Source organism: Dermacentor variabilis, unplaced genomic scaffold, assembly GCF_050947875.1.
Source record: "Dermacentor variabilis isolate Ectoservices unplaced genomic scaffold, ASM5094787v1 scaffold_18, whole genome shotgun sequence".
NCBI lineage: Eukaryota > Metazoa > Arthropoda > Arachnida > Ixodida > Ixodidae > Dermacentor > Dermacentor variabilis.
The window spans coordinates 2,118,715-2,139,452 of record NW_027460346.1 but is presented as its reverse complement, the minus strand read 5'-3'; the positions used below and the strand labels follow the sequence as shown (position 1 = coordinate 2,139,452).

Genomic DNA, 20,738 nt, shown 5'->3' with positions numbered 1-20,738 from the left:
TCAATGCCTCACTTTGAGGCCTGTAAGGTATTTTTAAATAAATAAATAAATAAATACTTTGTAAATAGTCTCCAATTCTTAATCTTTCGTTCGCGTAACAATATTTTGTCATCCAAATTCTCCTTTCATAATGTATTCTTGGCCACGTTCATGCAAAATATAGTAACTGATTTATACTTTCAGGCAAGAAGCACTCTTTGAGACTGACATGAAAACTAACTGCTTAGGTGTCATGGCACTATCATAGCTACAAACATGAGCATGGTTATGTCTGAAAAGTCCATTTTTTTCAGGAAAGAAAAAAGCCAATTAACATGGTGCATTTCATCTTGATGCTGTTCTCAACATGTTGTCCCTGTTGTCCATTTTTCTTGCCCTGTTGTCCATTTTTTGTTTTCCTTAAGCAAGCTAAACAGTACTGGTCCATTTAAACAACTTCTAAGAGGCGACAAGTGGAAGTAAAAAAATGACTCTTATTTACCATATGTACAGTAAAAACAAAACCTTTCAATCTTATCAGTGTGTTAACATCTTTGCACAAAGACCATCATTCACAAAGTACACAAATGTACAGGCCTTTGAAGAGGGTGTAGGTTTCATTGCATTGTGGCTGTGTGCCAGTCTAGGATGTGCCACATACTATCGAAGAATAAAAACAACAGAGTATCGGTACCTACAAGTCGTGCTAAGGTCATCCTACAATGACAGTTTACTATGGCGCTCAGCTACAACACAAAAGCGCACGGTGAAGCAGTAGTCCATTGTAGCTCGTAATGAGCGCAACAGTACTCACCATCATGCTACAACCGTTGGCAGTGGGCATATCATGATCACCGCAAGTCAATGTCGAGTGTGCTCAGTCCAAGCACACACATCACAATAAACTGGACCATAGTAGTGCATCAGCTAAAGCTTTACACCTCACAATTGTCCTTGTTTGTTGCTAGTGAGCTACATCATGCTCTAAAAATTGCATGCATAAACTAGCAAGGGCCACTGCGTCACTCGAGCACATCATTCACATATTAGCCGATGTCTGGATGCAAGTTCAAAGATGTGCCCCTGCACAAACACCCCCAGTCATGTGGTGAGAAGATGCTAAGGCCCTACCATCTGGGCACGCACAAATGTATAACTCTAGGGTCAGTGGACTCGCACAAGATCGGCTCTCGCCTTCCCTGTGTTCTTGGGCATCTTTTTTGTTGAGCTGTCGTCAAGGTCTTTGGCCTTGTAGTAGTGTGGTGCTACCTCCAGCAGCCAAGAGTTCTCAATTTCAATGACTTGGCGCATGAACTCCTTAGTGGTGAAGACCAACTCAAAGTAGACCACCCAGCGAGGCAGGTCTTCAAAGAGCGAGCTGTTTGGGTGCATCATGACCGTCTGCTGGTGCTTCACTGTCTTGTAGTGGCCCCCCTTGGAAAAGCGGGCTGTGTGGTAGAAGTACCCAGCTGTAATGGCCTGCATGATTGACAATCAGAAAGGGTAAGTACTTTTGCAGTAGTACTACAAAGGGTGTGTACAGACAATACCTGCTCAGATTTGTCACAGATGGTAGCTACTGAGACTCATCATGAGACTGTGACATGGTGAGCTACTATATTCCTTTTGGTATCTAAAATTACTGTTCCATACTGCAAGCTAGGACAGCATGCAACTGGAATGAATAAAAACTAACGAAGGCAGAACAACTGCCTTTTCAGTCTTATTTAGTATCTCTTGCACATTTCACAAAGCAGTCTACAAGTTCGAGACGTGTGTGAATATTTCAATTTAAGATTAAATTGAGATGGTAAATGTTTGAACATTCAACACAGTGAATAGATGTCTCCTTTCAGTGTAGTCTTGTACTTATTCTGTTTCTTTGGAAATATACTGTTAGTTGCGAGTAGTGCCCGTGTTTGTCGTTTCTCTCTTTCTCGTCTACGTCTTTTTCGCAAACTTTTTCGTTAAGATGGAATAGATGTCTCAGCTGGCATGGTTTCGCAGATCTTTACAGGAAGATCACTGAATTACAATGACAACTACAATGCTACTTTTTCACCTCAATTAAACTTGTATAAAGCCCCTTACATCATACGTGACATGCCAAAATCTTGGTGAGAATCCACTCTGAAAAATTATGGTGCTTAGAAACAATGAAAAATGCGTAACTTGAATGCCCTGGTGGATATGCAAGATAGAAAGCTAAGCTAGTCGGTGAATGCAGTCCATAAATAGGGGAAGAGACAACATGCAAGAGAATGAGACAATGCTTGCGCTGGCCCATGAGCCCATGGAAGGTGGAAGGCTTATTCAGGGTGTCTACCAAGTTGATATTTCCAAATTCCCCAAGTTTTCCAGGTTTTCCCTGAGTGCCTTTGCAAAATTTCCTGAGTGACACAGAACTTTGTTTTATGTCAAGGCGGGCTGACACCATGTCGCCCGATGCTGTCACTCTCTAGTAAGCATGTAAAAAAATAAAAATAAATAAATAAATAAAAAAAATTGACTTAATCCAGTTTTTATAATAAGGAGTAGTGCTTATTCTATTCAATAAGAAAACAGGAAGTGGAGGGAGGGGTCCAGTGAAATGCTCAGCAAGTAAAATACCTCTGAAAAAAAAATTGTGGATCAAAAACCCATTGTGGATCAAGTCGAACGTTCTCAAATATGAATGAAGAGGAGATGCATACAGAAGCAAATATTTTCGAATATGAGCTATTTCTATCAGTTGATTAAAAGCTCATTGGTATGATGTCCAAACTGTCAGAAGTGAGGTTCTCTCTCAAGCTGTTAAGTTACCCTCAACTGTCCAGACATACTCTCAGCCCGCACACAATGTCTCAGTGTTGCGTTTCACTGCTCTAAAGAGTTTATTTTGGTTTGGATGAGGGACACCTGCACCTGCATTAGCTAACACCTGCATTAGCTAACTCTTTGTTTTTTGAGCTCAAGCTCCTTCAAAATGGCGGCAGCACGCTTCCTTTCCCGTTCATTCCTCAACGCATAGGTCCTTTCTGTTCTTGTCCTCCTTCCGACGCACGTTCACTTCACGAACCATTTGAACCATCCTCTTGGCCAGTTGTACAGTCAACGTAAAATTTTTGGTACTCCCTAGGGGCAGCGAAAACATGCGAAAAATCGGGCAGTTCGACAAAATGAATGCATGTCTTTTACTGCCCATAAGGGCTCAAATCGCCACACCCGCCGTGGTTGCTCAGTGGCTATGGTGTTAGGCTGCTGAGCACGAGGTCGCGGGATCGAATCCCGGCCACGGCGGCCGCATTTCGATGGGGGCGAAATGCGAAAACACCCGTGTACTTAGATTTAGGTGCACGTTAAAGAACCCCAGGTGGTCGAAATTTCCGGAGTCCTCCACTACGGCGTGCCTCATAATCAGAAAGTGGTTTTGGCACGTAAAACCCCATATATTATTATTATTATCAAATCGCCACAAGCACATCCGAAAGCGCTCTGAATGACTGCCAGTACACTTATTAGGCATATCAGTGCTCGTACTGTGACCAGAGATGGCGAGTGCACGCGTGCATGATCTAGGAATCCATACTGCGTCTCGTGACAATTGCCCTTTCCCACGCTTGTTATGCTTCCCCGCAATTCGCGTATGCTTCACCACGTAACCTTACTGTACTAAGGTGAAGAAAACTTTCAGAAACCGGCATTATGCAACGCGCCGTGCTTTCCGAGCTTCGAAGCTAATAGCGAGGACCACAAAGGCAGAGTCGCATTGCTGACAGTGGCGAATTATTTTAGTGAAAAACAAGGCATCGAACGGCAAGAAGGTTAACAGCGAACGCCGAAGCAGCTAGGCCTAGCGCTGCCGCGGTGGTGGCTACGGCTACAAGCGGCGCGCGAAAGCACCGTTCGAGGCGGCGAGGTAATCAAAGTAATCAAAATGGCGGCGGTGGCGGCTTTGTATGATTAATGCCATTTCGGACCTGCGGTCACGGCAAAATGTCCTGAAAATCGGACCGCGAAGGGTTCTTGCGTCCGAAATTTGAGACGTTTACACTGACTCTATGGGGTACGTGGAGGTGCTGCGAAGCTGTGCGAATTATCGGGCGTCCGGAAAGTCGGTCGTTGACTGTACACTGGCAACTCCTCCAGCTGACCACACGGCGTCAAAGTAGGTTCGTTACGATTCCTATTTGTTACTCCAGCTAGCGTTACCGCGAATTTCGTTCCCTTTCAATAAAGTTACAGCTAATTTTCCCTGATAGAAGCATAAATTCCCTAACTTTTCCCTGAGCATTCCCAGAGTATTCGAAATCCCTGAGAATTCCCGGTCAGGACTTGACAAACAAGTTGGGTAGTGCTGACCCACCGCCAGCCTCCGCTCGCACTGCAAGACCGCACTGCTCCGCTCGAACCTGACAGCACAACTCTGGGCCATCCAGCGAGCCGAAGAAGCCGCTTCGAGACAAGGTCTCGGAACCGCGTCCGCGGCGGGTGCCCAGACCCATTAAAAAGACGCCGGACTCAAATCTCATTGATTTGAAAATAAAGCTTATGCTCTCCCGGTTTTCCCGGTTGGTAGACACCCTGTTGACTGTACACTGCCAACTCCTCCAGCCGACGACACGGCGTCAAACGACCTAATCACTACGATTCCTCTCTGTTACGCGAGCCAGCATTACCGCGACTTTCGTTCCCTTTCAATAAAATTATAGCTAATTTTCCCCGATAGAAGCACAAGTTCCCTGAGTTTTCCCTGAGTATTTCCAGACTATTCAAAATCCCTGAGAATTCCCAGTTTTCCCGGTTGCTAGACACCCTGCTTATTAGAACACGTGAAACTCTAAACCAATAAAAAAATGACAAGAACTTGTATCAAACTGATACTACTTTTGCAGACAAATGGACTCTCTGCTTGATCCATCCAAACATTGCAGTGATATTCAAGATTAGTATGCCTCCATCGCCTTATGAGTGTGTCTACGCTTGAACTAGGGGGTGTGCAAATACTTGAATGTATCAATTAAAAAGTAACCAATAGTCTGATTTCTGAATTGAATACGAACGCCTTTACAATGAATGTCTCTACCATAAAATTATTTGTATAACGAAGGATTGCTAAACAAAGGTCCTGCCTGAATTCTTATCTTTAGTATTTATTCTGAATGCTTCTACAGTGAAGGCCACAATGAATTTGCCTGTACAACTTAGGAATTTGGCATCCATAGTGACAGATTTGTTGGTTTACAATGAGCTCGCCTAGTGCCACTGCCACTGAGCTGCGATGCGATGCGCATGGAGAGCACCGGCTGACAATCCAACAATGACCCTGGGAGAGGGCCAGGACTCGGCAGAAGCTATGGTAGCCCACCATCCCTACACAAGAAAGCTCCAGAAATCACTCCAATCATGCATCATTTGTTGCAACACAGCAGTAGGTGTGATGGCTGATGATGTGATGATCTGCTCAGAACTGATGACATCGACTAATACCCCTGTCACACGGGCACCTGCGAACTCCGTTGACATGAAACTCCCTAATGGAGACTTATGGCAATGGAGTTGCGGCTGGTGCTACATGGCACAATGCGAGCTTTCGATGGGCGCCGCTTGGGAGAGAAACAGTGCCACTGCACTTTTTTTTGCGTGCAACTGCTCACGTATACAGTCACCGTTAAAGGTGATTTTTTTTAAACGCGGTATGTAATCTAATAAAATGACAGTGAGAAAGCTTGCTGTATGTTGCCGCAAGATTTATTTTCCAAGCATAGCGAAGTTGAAAGCGATGCTGGCCACACTGTGCTATTGCTTTTGTACGTGGGTAGCATGGGTCACATTGTTCAACCAGTGCACTTTGAGTTGTGGTTCTGTGCTGCGTAATCATGCCTGTGCATGTGTTTGCGGTGAGCTCAACTGCTTCCAGATGAGTGACAAAGCGAATAAACAAATGAAATGGCGGAACGCTATTTCCCCATGCGGTATGGCAAAGCATTGGTGTAGAGGGTACAGGTGCTATGTCCTTAAAAACAAATTAACAACACCCATTGCGTGGCGTATAAACCAAGAGAAAAAAATAAAATAATAATGCTTAAGTTCGTAAGTGAGCCAGTTACGACGATCTTATTAACATGGTTTTCTTCGTAGCTGTAGCTATCTGGGAACAAGAGTACTCCATCCAGCTGTAATGCTCGTCACCAAACTCCCTTTGCCAAAATCTTCATTTAACTTCCTTGGCGCAAGGGAGACCATGTGACACGGAGCGCAACTCCCTTGACGTAAAGACGAAGGAGTTAAATGGAGTTCGCGGGTGGCCGTGTGACAGGGGCATAAGCCCGCATGGGGAACGCTATTTCCCCATGCGGTATGGCAAAGCATTGGTGTAGAGGTTACAGGTGCTATGTCCTTAAAAACAAATTAAAAACTCCCATTGCGTGGCGTATAAACCAAGACAGAAAAGAAATGTTGAAATTCATAAGTGAGCCAGTTATGACAATCTTATTAACATGGTTTTTTTCGTAGCTGTAGCTATCTGGGAACAAGAGTACTCCATCCAGCTGTAATACTCGTTACCAAAGTCCCTTTGCCAAAATCTTCATTTAACTTCCTTGGCGCAAGGGAGACCATGTGACACAGAGCGCAACTCCCTTGACGTAAAGACGAAGGAGTTAAATGGAGTTCGCGGGTGCCCGTGTGACAGGGGTACAAGCCCACATGGGGAACGCTATTTCCCCATGCGGTATGGCAAAGCATTGGTGTAGAGGTTACAGGTGCTATGTCCTTAAAAACAAATTAAAAACTCCCATTGCGTGGCGTATAAACCAAAACAGAAAAAAAATGCTGAAATTCATAAGTCAGCCAGTTATGACAATCTTATTAACATGGTTTTCTTCGTAGCTGTAGCTACCTGGGAACAAGAGTACTCCATCTAGCTATAATACTCATTACCAAACTCCCTCTGCCAAAATCTTCATTTAACTTCCTTGGCGCAAGGGAGACCATGTGACACGGAGCGCAACTTCCTTGACGTAAAGACGAAGGAGTTAAATGGAGTTCGCGGGTTCCCGTGTGACAGGGGAATAAGCTGATTATCAAGGATGGGAAGGAGGCAAAGACTGGCAAAGGCTTGGTGATAAAGAGCCAGACTAAAGCAAAAAATTAGGTAGATTCCACGCACTGTGGGAATCTATTTTCTGCAAGCCATTTTGCAGGTAACTGGCTATGCAGCATTGTTTGGGTTTCCGCAAATCATTGCCAGATGGACGTGATCGTGTAAGGTGAGCAATTGTATGTGACGTGAGTGTATGTATGAGCAGTAAGATGACAAAAATCGCAACGATAATAGTATGGTGGCGATAGCATGAACGAGTTTTTTTGTAATCCAGTGAAAAAATGTTACAACACAACCTGTTCTATTGCGATCTGGGCCTATCCCGAAGGTGGCACAAAGTCGCACATCTACTAGCGTTAGCTGCAATCAATCCCAAAGGCAATGCAATCTAACACAGCATCTCAAAACGCTATCTGCCACCGGGGAAGAATGGAATAAACTGTCATGCTCTTGCTTTTATAAGCAACTTGTTGATATGCAATGTGACCCACATGAAAGCCCCATGGTAAGTCTGTGGACAAATGCAAACTGGCGCGCAAGAGCACATGCTCTTGCTCGTGCTATGTGACACGATGCATGCACCAGTCATCTTAACCAACTCGTCGGCGTTAGCACAAGAGAAATATATGTGTGATTCTGGCCTAATGGTTAGAGCATCAGGCTGTTGTGGTGGGAGAATGACGTTGAATCCCACCATCGGACACTCAATATAATTTTTATCAAAGAAGCCTGAAAGAAAGCAAGAAAAGAACCTACCTATTATGAAGTGTGTGAAATAGCCAAATAAATGCTTCACATTAAAATTTTGGCACGAGAGGCAACAGGAATTCGACGCTCTGTACCTTGCGTTGAATGGGTTTCGCGGCGAAGCATGCTTTGGAACCTCAATGCCATAAGGTGGGCTGTAGTAGTCGAATCCACTTATAACGATACCAGTTTTAACAATATATAAATTATAACCCAGAAGCTGCTGTACCGTCAACTTTTGTATGTTTTCTATGGTGAAAAAACCTGCTTACTACAATGCCCCCATGCCGCATTATCAGTTATAACAATGAAATCTGGCTGCTGGGTGTCCGTGCTGAAAGGTAATGGAATGCGAAATCTTTGAAAATAAAGAATAAAGAGAGAAATTCTATGCATCGCCAGTCTTGTGCACCTGTCTACTGGCGCCCTTCCACCCTTTCAAACACAAATGGGCTGCACCCACAGCTCTATGCCGTGCCACTCTCCGAAACACCAATGAACCGTGCCAACTGCACTGACAGTGCTGCTACCAGATTGCTCGCTGGCCCCTCATTCCGCGGAGTTCTGGCAACGGATTAAGTCGCTCGTGCTCATCTTTGTTGGTTGTGTCGAAGTCGTTCCTGGCCACATGGTTTCTCCACCTAGTTTGACTCACTGTCGAAATAGAAGATGGCTGATCCGCTCGCTGAGCATTGGGAATGCACGACATTGCCGATGAAAAGAAAGCGCACTGCTACAGATTTCGAAAGGAAGTGCAGTATCGTGAAGGACTACAAAGATGGTAAAAAAGTGTGTGACTCGGTGAAAAAGTATGGACTATCGCAAGCGACAGCGTCGACAATCATCCACTTGGCAAAGAAGTTTGACAAAGAAAACTATTCAGTAGACAACGGGTGCAAACACATTCAACAAGGTGCCTATAAAGAGGTGGAAGAGGACCTCTATGAGTGGTTTCTCAATGCCCGGGCCACGAACTTCCCCACCACCAGGCCAACTCTAGCCAGGTAGCGGCAGGGTTCAGCTCTTCAAAGAGAGGCACGGCATAGTTTACAAAGCCATCACTGGCAGGGGAGCTTTGCTTGATGTGGAGGTGCAGAAGAAGTGGGTGGAGGAAACGCTGCCCTGTATCCTCGATAACTACGGTGACACCGAAGTATATAATGGCGACGAAAGAGAACTTTTTTTCTAGATCTTGCCGCCCAAGATGCATGCACTCGCAAGAGACACGTGTAATGGTGGCAAAAACAGGAAGCTGTGCGTCACTGTATTTTTGCGGGCCAACATGGACGGGAGCGACAAGTGCGCCGCACCTGTCATTGGGAAATAAAAAAATCCCTGCTGCTTCCGTGGTGCTGCCAGCATGCCGGTACGCTGCCGTTACAACTGCAAGGCATGGATGACGTGACAACTTTTTCGTGATTGGCTCTTGGAGTTCAATCAACGTATTGAGCAATCTAAGAGGAAGGTGGCACTCATCCTAGATAATTGTAGCACCCACCACTTCAAGCCTAAACTCTCAAGCGTGGAAGTTTTTTTCTTGCCGCCGAACACAACAGCAGGCTTTCAGCCCGCGGATGCTGGGGTGATCGCCAATTTTAAGGTCATGTATCATGACTATGTCCTGAACAACTAAGTCTTGTTGATGGACATGGCCAAGTGGACAAGCAAGGAGCAACCAGACTTGAAGATCAATGTACTGATGGCTGTTCAGTTTATCTTTGGTGCATGGTCCGAAGTAAGCACTTCTATGGTGCAGAACTGCTTTAGGAAAGTGTGCTTTGTCCAAGGCATCAGCGATTTATACAAGGCCTGCAAAGCTCCTACCGACCAAATAATGCCTGAACTTTGGTCCACAGTCAATGAGGATGCTTTAGGACTGGAAGAGTTTCTACATGCGGAGGATCGCATTAAAAACATCACAACATTGATGAGGCGATAGTTGTGAATGTGCTTGCATCGGATAGCGACAGTGGCAGCGGCAATGACACGGTAGGGCAGGCTGCCTCAACGTTCTGCTTGCAGGAGGCCCTGCAGATGACTCTGTCCCCTCAGATCGCGAGGAACCTTCCGCTTCACTACGTGAAGCGCCTGGATGCTTTGCAGAAGGCCGTCAGCAAGCTTCTCGTAAAGCAAGCAAGGCATGGACGTGGAGTTTTTTGCGCGAGCCAGTGAGAAGTACGTGGCGAGATGCTTGCGGTGATCTCACCCAAGTGTTACTTCTAAATTTCTCAAGCTGAGAGGCTGCCGTGGCAACCTTCTTGCAATTTTTAAAAGGCTCCTTTTGGGGCAACCAAAGCGATGCCTCAGTGGAGCTCGCATGGCACTTGCTGCCCGTGACCCTCTTTGCAGTTGTTATAGCAGTGCCATTCTCGAACGCCGACTGCCGTGGCTTGTTACATGCGATCATAGTGTGCAGGATAGTAGAGTTAAACAGTTAAACGAGTCAGCAAAATCAGCAGCCGGATAGAGGAATGTGGTGGGCAGGAGCAATGGCCTCCCCGCTATTACAGTTTTCTCACAACAGCTCTGCCATCTCCCTAATTTCTTTTTTTTTTGCAACCCGGTTATAACAATAGAATTTTCCTGGCACTTGAATATTATTATAAGTGGGTTCGACTGTACTCGCACAGTCTGCAGAAGAAAATATCTATAAAATTCATGTTAAATCAAGGTTTTCCTTTGCTGAATGTGCTTAGCATGCTCTACTGCGAGTTGTACGGTGCGCAATCTGTACAGCGAAGTGATCTGTAAAATAAAGGATCTTGGAAGTTCCGAGCATTTCACTATATAAAGGCCGTTTGATTGTATGTGCTATTCAGTTTCTTAAATATTTAGTATACACTGTAAGAAAAGCTTGCACCATTTGAGGATTATCTTGTCCCCAAATAATAATTTTCATTTATCTTGCGTGTTTCTCCTTTCTTTAAAGCTGCCCACCCAGTACTTCCAAGTCCATAGAATTCTTGACAGGAAAGTAGCAAGCGCAGAGTTTTCAAGAAAGGAAATGCAAGCAAGACAGAGGGCTAGTACAGTATTGTTATTTTGAGGACAAGATACGCCCCGAAGGGCGTAGCACTACCCGAACGAAAAGAATAGCAGAAGCAGTGGCACATATTGACAGGCAGGGTATTAATTCTTTCCTCGCTCCAAAGCCTGAGAGCATGTGGGGAGATTGTATTCGACGGGCAAATGGAAGAATATTTTATTTATTTCATGACACGTGCAAACTGTGAGTCATGGCCGAACTATTCCTAAATGTTTTACATTCTGCATACGAATGCACCTTTGAGTTGAAACATGACTGCAATGCATACTTCACAGAAGCATGCGACCAAGGTTGCGGATCCTTGCACTGTGCAAAAACACATAGTTGTAAAATTTAAGTTGTGGAAGTTGGCAACCCAAAGAATACAAAGCTTATGAAAGCATGCTGCAGTTTGCAATTTCTGGTGCCCATTTGGTTACCGCATTTACTCAAATCTAAAGCGAACTTTTTTTCCGATAAAACGGGTCAAAAAATTTCGTGCGCATTAGAATTGAGTATGACCTTAAATCGGTGTTACCATATCGCCATCGGCATTTCAAAATGGCCACCTCGTATGTGCTTCGAGCCTAGCTGTCGTAGCTTTCTCCATGTTCTGTAGTACGTGTGCTTAGGCAATGCTTCCTTTGGCTTAGGTTAGTGCACCGTCTGTGTTCCCGTTTTCTGCGTTTGCTCTATCAGCATGGAAGTGCTGACTGCAAAGACATGCTGAGTTCATCACGATGCTGCAATTAAAAGAAAAGAGATCACGTGTGCGGAGACGGGCGAAAATTGGGCCGCATTACATGCATTTGGAGTTCCCGAAACTTGCGTGCGGGACTGGCGCAAACAGGAGAGGCGTTCTACACCGGCGGCTGCTATGTACGGCGCAGCCGCATGGCCCATATCTTGAAAGCGATCTGCAACAGAGATATGCATCTAGGCGCACCACGCTGTGTTCTCGTTGCTTAGTTCGCGCCGAAGCGAGAGGCCGCACAAAGGTCAATTCCCTCGCTCCTGCTACCGCACTTTCTCACTCCAGCGTTTAAAGGGTTGCCATGGTCATTGAGTGAGACGTGTTCATGTTTGCTTGTGCGCGCATGACACCATGCTTGTTAATTTAGTTAGTAAGCGAATGTTTAAAAGTTTATACAGCCAATAAAACTAGTACTAGATTTTTCGTATAGCTGTCTACTAATTTGCTATCTTAATTGATGCTTCGCCTTTCGGGCAAAACTGCGACTTTCTTTATTTACTACAACTTTAGTGGATTGGGAGCAAATCTGTTCTTTTTTCCCAATGAGAGAAAGTTGTATTTCTATATAAAAGAATGAGGTGCGCGGTACTGTAAAGGACTTTTCTAAGGTTACAGCAAATGAGTGTGCGTTACAATCGAGGGTGTTTATTTTTTTCTACTTTTTTTTTGGTCACGGAAATAGTGTGCGTTACAATCGAGGGCGCGTTAGAATTGAGTAAATATGGTAACCTCTGCAGCTGCGTTCAGTGCTACTTTAGTTCAACCTTGGATGCACCTTTTTCCTAATGCAGGTACCCCTTTGCCTCCTGTTTTGGACACCAAGCAGGACCACCTTTAGTACCTTCACATAGCTAATTCACTTTGAGCAGCCCATGATTAGGTGAGCAGGCAATCCCAAAGGTTGACCTGAACAACGTATGCACCTGTACACATCACAAATATCTGAGAAACATGCAAACCATTCGGCTGCAGTGCGCATTCACAAAGATGGGGAAGTAAACGAATTGGCAAACTTGGAAACTCTAGGTTTTGCCACTCTCCAAAAGTCTCGCTTGGGAGCACACGTGTGTGCCCATGGTCCCCCATTTTGCTACTCAGTGCCATCGCACCGTTTCACCCCTTTCTACTTTCTTGAGCTGAAAGACCTGCACCCTTTTACATGCACACACATATGTAAATATTAGGACATTGAGAAGCTCAGTCACCTGGTGGTTAAGCTTGCTGCATTCTGAAGTGCTAAATTAGAGAGTAGGGGGGGGGGGGGGGAGCGACTAGTATTGTATCTGGGGCAGAGTTCTTAGTCTGACATGAGGAGTTTTCTCAAACTGCCAATTCCACAAGAGTATTGCTTAGCATATTGGAGCAAATACAGCATCTCTTACAAAAGCTTAATGACAATAACGACAATAAAAATATGCTGAGAGTTTGAGATTTCCACACTATGCTTCATCATTAGTGGATGGTACACATATCACTTGAAGAAAAAGAGAAATTTAAACTTTGATGTCTGTACCATTTCAATTCTAAATTTTATCTTCTCACTTTTACCTTCACTTGTGCACTAGCCAGCCAAAACAAGGTGCACTAGCCTGTTTTCATAATGTCATAGTGCATCTAACAATTATTTGCAACAATGCCCTCCTGTACACAATGCTTTTAGCAAAAATAATGGACACAGAAGAACTAGGAGACACAAATGCAGCTGCTGCTTCTTCTCTAGGTCTGCGTTCCTCTGCCATGCTCAAATAAATAGACTGTGACAAGCTATATAGCTTGGCTTTAGAAGAACTCATTGATGGGCAAGTTGGTTCACACAATAGTGCAAACTAAGACATTTGCATAAAAACACAAGGAATCTTAGCTTTCAGGCTTTGCCCATGGAAGACTTACAGCTATAAATGAGCGAGTGCATACTGACCTTACGAATGGTGATGCTATCATCCCTGTTGGACAGCAGCTCAATTTCGACCCGCTCCATGAGCCCTTGAAGCTGGTCACGAATGTCACGAGCCCGCTTCATGGAGCGCTGTTGCAAGAAGTTCTCGTAGCACCACTGGGTCGAATAGTCAGTGTCGACCCACTGCAGAGGCAGGCACAAATCCACAAGTGATGCTCAATAAAAAGATAAAATTGATCTAATAAAAAGAACGAACTGAGCAAACTGATTTTGATTTATGTTGAAAATCTAGCACAGTAGCTGAAAAAGATGTAAGGAAGAGAACACAACATAATTTAACTGTCTAAAAATACACTGCTAGTCTTGCATATAAAGCCAGAGCATGATTGGGATACTATGCGCATTCCTAAAAAAATTAGCTCTAGTGGAATGCACAATGAGATTGGAGATAACACAAATGGCTACGAATATTGCTCGCAGTTTCAAGCGACCTATAATAGGAGTTTACAAATGTCAAAGGCCAATATGCATGATAGCCGGTGGAGCAAACCCGGAACCCTGCACCAAGAACATTGTGGGCTGTACCCAGAACCATCTGGGTACAGCCCACAACCACACAGATTGCAGAGCAGACAGACCAAGCAACTGTTGGCTTTGCCACCCTGCAACAACCTGGCTTGACAGCAGCTGAGACAGCAGCTCTTTTTCATTTGTGCCAACCATGGCTGAGCCAGTGATGTCAAGTGATGCAACATCTGTACTAGTAATCTGATTCTGTCCATTGTATGGATGGATTCCTTTACAAGCAGACAATAGCCAGTGGAACCCACCAAAAGCAAAGCAAGGGCCCTTTGGTTTTAAGGAAGAAAACAGGCAATCAAAACACTGCCCGGTGTTATGCAACATGTCCACTAAGTGCCTGATCATTCAAGTAGCAACACAGCTAACAATGATCTTGATCGTGGACAACACATGCACAGTGAACAGCAAAGCCATCAACTTACAGATGCCTGAAGTGCAAAAGCAGCGCGAGTACAGTCTACGCTCGTTACAACAAACCCACGTACAACAGACTTTCGGATATAACGGACCATCTTTCAGCCTTAGTTTGTTCTACCTATTTTATTAATGCAACGAAGTTCGCTTTTATCAGACTGTGCTACAATGGACTATTGGCTACAGCGGACGAAATTAGCGGCAGTTTTTGTCAAAATCGCGCGTATAAAACGGACTTTTGCTGTGTTGACACGGGCTGGCAACTGACTTGCGAGGGTCGGCCGACGATCGCGGCTCAATATCTAGCGCGCTAAGGAGGGAGGAAAGCAGGGTGGAAGCGTGTCATATTTCGCGTGCGAGGCACGGGGGGTGGGGGAGGGGGGCGGGATTCTACTCTGGCGGCTGCGATATCTTGAAAGCGATTTGCAATGTGGACAATGTGCGCGCCCGCGTGGGCGCTGCATCTTGAAAGCGATCTACGATGTGGACAAAGTGCACCCCGTACCGGTAGCTTCGTATGCGTTGTGCTTTTTGACACTTAGTTAGCATTGAGGCGAGAGACAGCATGACTGTCGATTTTCTCGCTGCTGCTGCAGCAGCGCTTAATTTATCTTGCTTAATTAGCTATTGCAATCATGCTTCGCCTTTCAGGTGAAACTAATATTTTTTTTGTTTGTTTTTTACTTTGGATGTTTGTCACTCACTCCATACAATAAAGTTGTTAGACATCGTGACAAAAGTTTCGGAAGTGAGGCGCTTCGGATATTACGGACTTCGGATAAAACGGATGTTTTTTGATGGATTATCAGGATCCGTTGTAATGAGAGTCGACTGTAGTAATTTTTTTCGTGCCAACATTTTTTTTTTTTTCAGGAAACCACAAGCATTTCCTAGATCTTTTTATACTTGATTCATTGTGAACTGCTTTCATTATTACATGCTCTTGAGTTGCAGATAGGCAAGGCCACAGAAACAGTCTATTTGAAGCTTGACATTTATTCGAACAGAAGTTAGGCACACTTTTGCTGTGCTCCATGTGATGTGTTATTGCTGGCAATACGAGGCAAGGAAATTGCTCAGACACCAGTGCCAAGGTGTTTTTATCGAGCTGCATCCACATGGGACAGGCTGCTAGAGGCTCTAAATCTGCCTCACAATTGTAAGCACTAAGTTGAAGCTGTGAACACAGCCTACTTGAGGAGAAGAAGCAATCAAAAACACCACAATTCCAGCACTGAAAAAGGCGGCCGTCATAGCTGCAGCCGCCTAACTCTGCCTCACCATTTTAAAACCCAGAAGAAATAGACTTTCGCAGCATTTCTTCCAACCACGTCCAGGAAAAAAGTTTTCCGGGAAGCTGGCACCATTTTAATAGCACCGTAAGGTCTTGAGCATAGAAAGAAAAACTGTCGGTTGCAGCCATTCAAAGAAGGTTGTAGTAATGCAGTTTGCTCTAAGGCAGGGTTACTTTTTGCATACTGACCTCACAGAGGTTTTATGTGCGTTTTGTTCTAAGAACACAAAGAGCCATACCTGGTTGTAGACATTCATGAGTGTCAGGTGGTCCCCAGCCGGGGAGAAGAAGTTCTTGCGTGCCGTGTCAGCATGTAAGGCCTTGTCCTTGGGCCGATAGAAGACAGAGCTGTTCACCGACAACATGGCAGCGATGGTGAGCACCTCCTCTGAGCAGCGATACTTCTCAGATGCAATTAGCATCTTGGCCATCATAGGGTCAACGGGAAATTCAGCCATCCGCCGGCCCAGTTTTGTGAGCTCACCCAGATGGTTCAGAGCCCCCAGCGCATACAGTTGCTCCAGGGCAAGGACCTGTAATGATGGCAAGGTGACAAGGTATGGTCCACAATGCATCTGCACACTGGCACAGAAACTAGAGGATTCTGCTGCTGAAAAAAGTTTCAGATTCCATTCCCCTCCAGAGCAGTGAAGCTCCAGTAAGAGTGCAAGTGAGAAGGCATATACATGTTGGTTGAGATTTTGGGGCGTGCTAGAGAACCACAGGCCGCTGAAAGTAAGCTGGCACCCCGCAATTAAGGCATCTCTCATGGCCCAGCTGTCACTTTGTGAGAAAAATCAATCACTCTATCATCAACTTTCCAGAGAAGTTACAAAGCAAAGAATTTGTCACACAAAGCAACTAAAATGATTCCAGTAGAGAATTTTGCAGTCCATTAGTGAGAAACAATTTCAATTAGGGAACTAATAGGCAATACTATGCAGCTGAAATTAAGATGATCGTGGAATTGGGCAGCACACGTGATGTGTGAAGGAAGTAACCAGTGGCTATAAGAGAAATAACCTCAAGAGAAGAGAAATGCAGCTGTGGACAGCGAAGAATTGGTTGTAATTAAATGAGGTTAGGGCTAACTGCAGAGTACTTGGAGAGGCAGACAAATTCTGTTAGTCATACTGACAACTTCAGAATATGGCAGGCCTAACAAGGGTGGGCACGCTAACATGGACACCTCGCCTATGAGTGCTTCCCATCAGAGTGGACACCGTTGCCATAGCATGATGTTAGTTTCGTGTATGCCACTACCAACCTTTAGATGCAATTGGGTTTTACCAGTAAGACTACAGTCGAACCCCGCTACAACGAACGTCGCTTCAACGAAATTTTCGCTTCAACGAAATATTTCCAATTCCCCGTCAGCTCGCTATACAAAGTAATGGAACAAATTTCTCATCACAACGAACCATTTTTGGGGCGCGTTTCCGCTTCAACGAAATTTTTGCTATGCGAAGCTCGATTTAAAAATATATCTTACAATAAAACAAGCATATCGCCGCCCATCTATGTACTTCCATAGGCCCACGCTGCTTTGTTTCGCTAAACATTCGCTGGACCAAACTAATCCACTCACTGAAACGCACATGATCACCGCCATAGCATGGTGTTGATGGCTATCGGGCTGGCTGCCTTGCGACAAGGCGCGGGGGCAAGCTCCCGTTTTCTTCCAATCCAATTCAGAGCCGCAACCAATCCGTTGCCAAAGGACGCAGCAGCCTGGCAACAGCAGCGCGTTTGCCCTAGTTTTTTTTCACTCGTGCTTGTGCTGCTAGTGCGCTGTAATGAATGCGAGCATGGCGACTTCATCTAGAAAGCGGAAGTTCCTCTCGCTTGAAGAGAAGGCACGGATTATCAGCGCGGCATCCAGTGGCAGGAAAAAGGGAGATGTTGCAGCGGACTTCGGCATCTCACAGAGCACGCTGTCAACGATCTTGAAGTCGAAAGACGCGATAGCGCAAGCTCTTTCTTCGGGGACATCCGCGAAGCGGAAAAAGCTGACGCAAGCGGCTCATGAGGACCTTGAGAAGGCTCTGTACACGTGGTTCCTCGACGTGCGCGCAAAGAAGATGCCGGTCAGCGGAAACATGTTGCAGCAAAAGGCACTTGGCTATGCCTGTATGCTGGGCATCAATGATTTCAAAGCCAGCTCAGGGTGGCTGACCCGTTTTAAGGCCAGGCATGAAATCGTCGCTAAAGTGCTGTGTGGGGAGTCGGCCTCATCAGACGCCGACGCTGCATCTGCTTGGGCATCAGCTACTGTGCCGGAATTAATGGAGAAATATGCCACATCAGACATATACAATGCCGATGAAACGGGACTTTTCTTCGAGCTCCTCCCCTCCAAGACGCTTCACATGAAGGGCCAGCCATGCAGCGGAGGGAAGCATAGCAAAAAGCGTGTGACTGTGCTCCTGTGCTGCAACATGGACGGGTCTGACAAGCGCTGCCCACTGGTGATAGGCAAAAGTGCGAAGCCGCGGTGCTTCAAAGGTGGCAAGAGCCTGCCCGTCAAATATGTTGCCAATAAGAAGTCTTGGATGACACGGGCCGTTTTCAAAGAGTGGCTAACCGCTTTCGACCGTGACATGACGGCAAAGAAACGTAAGGTTTGTTTGCTCATCGACAATTGCTCAGCGCATAACGTTGAAGACGTTCAGCTTCAAAGCGTGGAAGTAAGATTCTTCCCGCCGAATTGCACGGCTTTAATCCAGCCGCTGGATCAAGGTATCATCAATAGCGTTAAAAGCGCTTATCGACAGCGACTGATTCAGCGGCTGGTGTTAAACATCGACACCGGTCGGGCAATCGAAGTGGATTTGTACATGGCTGTACAGATGGTCTCAGCAGCGTGGACGGCAACCAGTCGCAGTATCATCTACAACTGTTTTGTGTACGCCGGCTTTCACTCCGATGCTCAACTGGCAGCGAACTCCACGTCGGACGAGGAAGGCTGCAGTACAATTGCTCCACCCTCCACAGAGGCCAATGCGGCATGGGCAGCCCTTCAGGACTCCGGAGATGTGCCGGCCGATGTTCACATCGGCGACTACATCGCTGTTGACAGTGAAGTGCTAGCTCACGAGGAGCTGAGTGACGAAGCTATAATTGAGGGCGTTCGCCACAACGACGCATCATCGGATGATGACAGCGACGCGGAGGACTTAGCGCCACCACCTGCAATAAAAGTGATGGATGCTTTTGATGTGATCCGCAGATTTTTCGGTGCTCACGATGACGACGTCGCGATGCAACTGTTCACCGAGTGCGAAAGCCGCGCCACTGCACTCGTGGCAAAAAAAAAGAAGCAGAAGAAGCTGACCGACTTCTTTGGAAATAAATGATGTTTTGGGACTATGTGGTCCAACCTGACAGTGTTTTTGGCCTGTTTTCGCCTCAACGAAATTTCGCTTTAACGAAATTTTTCGCGCGCCCCGTCAGTTTCGTTGTAGCGAGGTTCAACTGTACTTCCATCTCATAGTAATGCTTTGTAAACTGGTTGGCTGAACTATGAGGAGTTAACGTGACGAAACAAAAGTGGGCAGGCAGACTTTTCATGAACATTAAGTCAGAAAAGACAAACATGCGTTATTCTTCTGTATTGCTTGTGCTACACTAGTGTTAAGCATAGGCTTCAGCAGTAGTTCCACAGATGACATGAAATGCTTCTTGGCTAAGATGTATTAGAGTATTGATTATGAATAGAATAACAGTAACTGGCCAAACTGCTTTAAAAGGGCATTTGCATCCCATGCTCCCAGTGAATGTGTAGTGATTGTACCAAGGTATGAATTGGGTCTAGCTGATTTGACATCCTTTTTAGAAGGAAATAATGGTAAGTGAAAAGAGAACAAAAGGTAAAATACACATGCAAGTACAAGCATCTTCTAAGATGGGTGGTGACCACCAATCTTGACTGAGGTGGCATTTATTGCAGTGGGTACCACCATGCGAAGCGTTCAGCTCAATTCGAGTACATAACCCTGGTTGTGCCGGTGTGGCTGGCCTTGCCCGAAATGAAAGTGGATGAGAAGCCACTTGTGCCCAAATCAAGGCTTGCATTTGCGAATCTGAACTGCAGTGAACACAAGATGCTGCTTTGCACTTGGCACGTGGGTCCTTCTACGAATGAATGCTTTCCTGAGTGCACAAGTGAGGCCAGTATCCGAGATTGCAGTGCACACCAAACTGACTACTGCATCTGTTACTCTGCACTATAGTTGCCTAGCTCTCATTACATGGTTCATATTCGCCCCATGGCAGGCAGGTTCAAAGCACAATCTAACGTCCAGATTGCACACAACAGTAGAAAGTACCAAAAGATGGCTAGGCAGAGTTATGCAGGAAGCAGCTCATCTGCACACTACAAGAGGGCTGTGCTGCATTCTAGTATCATTTCATAGTATCAGCTGTTAAGAGCTCATCTGTACTAAGCCTGTGTTTAGTCATTTGTCCAGTTCATTCCGGTAAACATCCATCTGTGATGAGTGACGTGTTACTGTAGGCGTCACAGGATATGTTCTGCATACACTGTTTGCAAAGAATGCTCACAGGTGATTGACTGATAGATTCCTTAAGTTTAATGCCCCGAAATACAATGGGGTTATGAGAGACGCCAAAGTGGAGAGTTTTGGATTAATTTTGATTTCCTGTGGTTCTTTAGTGCACACTTTAATCGAAGCACTACTACATGAGCATTTTTGCACTTCGCCTTCATCAAAATGCAGTCGCAGTGCCAGGGAGTTGAACCTGTGACCTCATGCCCAGCAGCACAATGCCATAGCCGCTGAGCCACTGCGGCAGTATCCTCACAGGTAGGAGAATGTAAGTATCAAGGTGAAATTGCAGACAGCTGGTCAGCCTGATGCAAATGCAGGTGAGGTCATTAAGCATTGTCTGGTAAAATCCTGATGTTCCTAATTAATTAAAGCTGCAAGGAACCCCAAAAGT

At 45.5% G+C, this 20,738-nt stretch overlaps 1 protein-coding gene across 1 annotated transcript in view; it reads right to left on the bottom strand.

Moving 5' to 3' along the window:
* Positions 1-453: 453 nt before the first annotated feature.
* The window catches only part of l(2)37Cb (DEAH-box helicase 16 lethal (2) 37Cb), a 128,416-nt gene continuing 108,131 nt past the window's right edge, over positions 454-20,738 (bottom strand). Inside the window, exons 19-21 of the mRNA XM_075678245.1 lie at positions 16,016-16,309; positions 13,508-13,669; positions 454-1,458 (exon numbers count right to left, since the gene is read on the bottom strand). Of these exons, the coding sequence (XP_075534360.1) occupies positions 1,144-1,458; positions 13,508-13,669; positions 16,016-16,309 (771 nt within the window). The 3' untranslated portion in view covers positions 454-1,143. The remainder of the gene's footprint in view (positions 1,459-13,507; positions 13,670-16,015; positions 16,310-20,738) is intronic.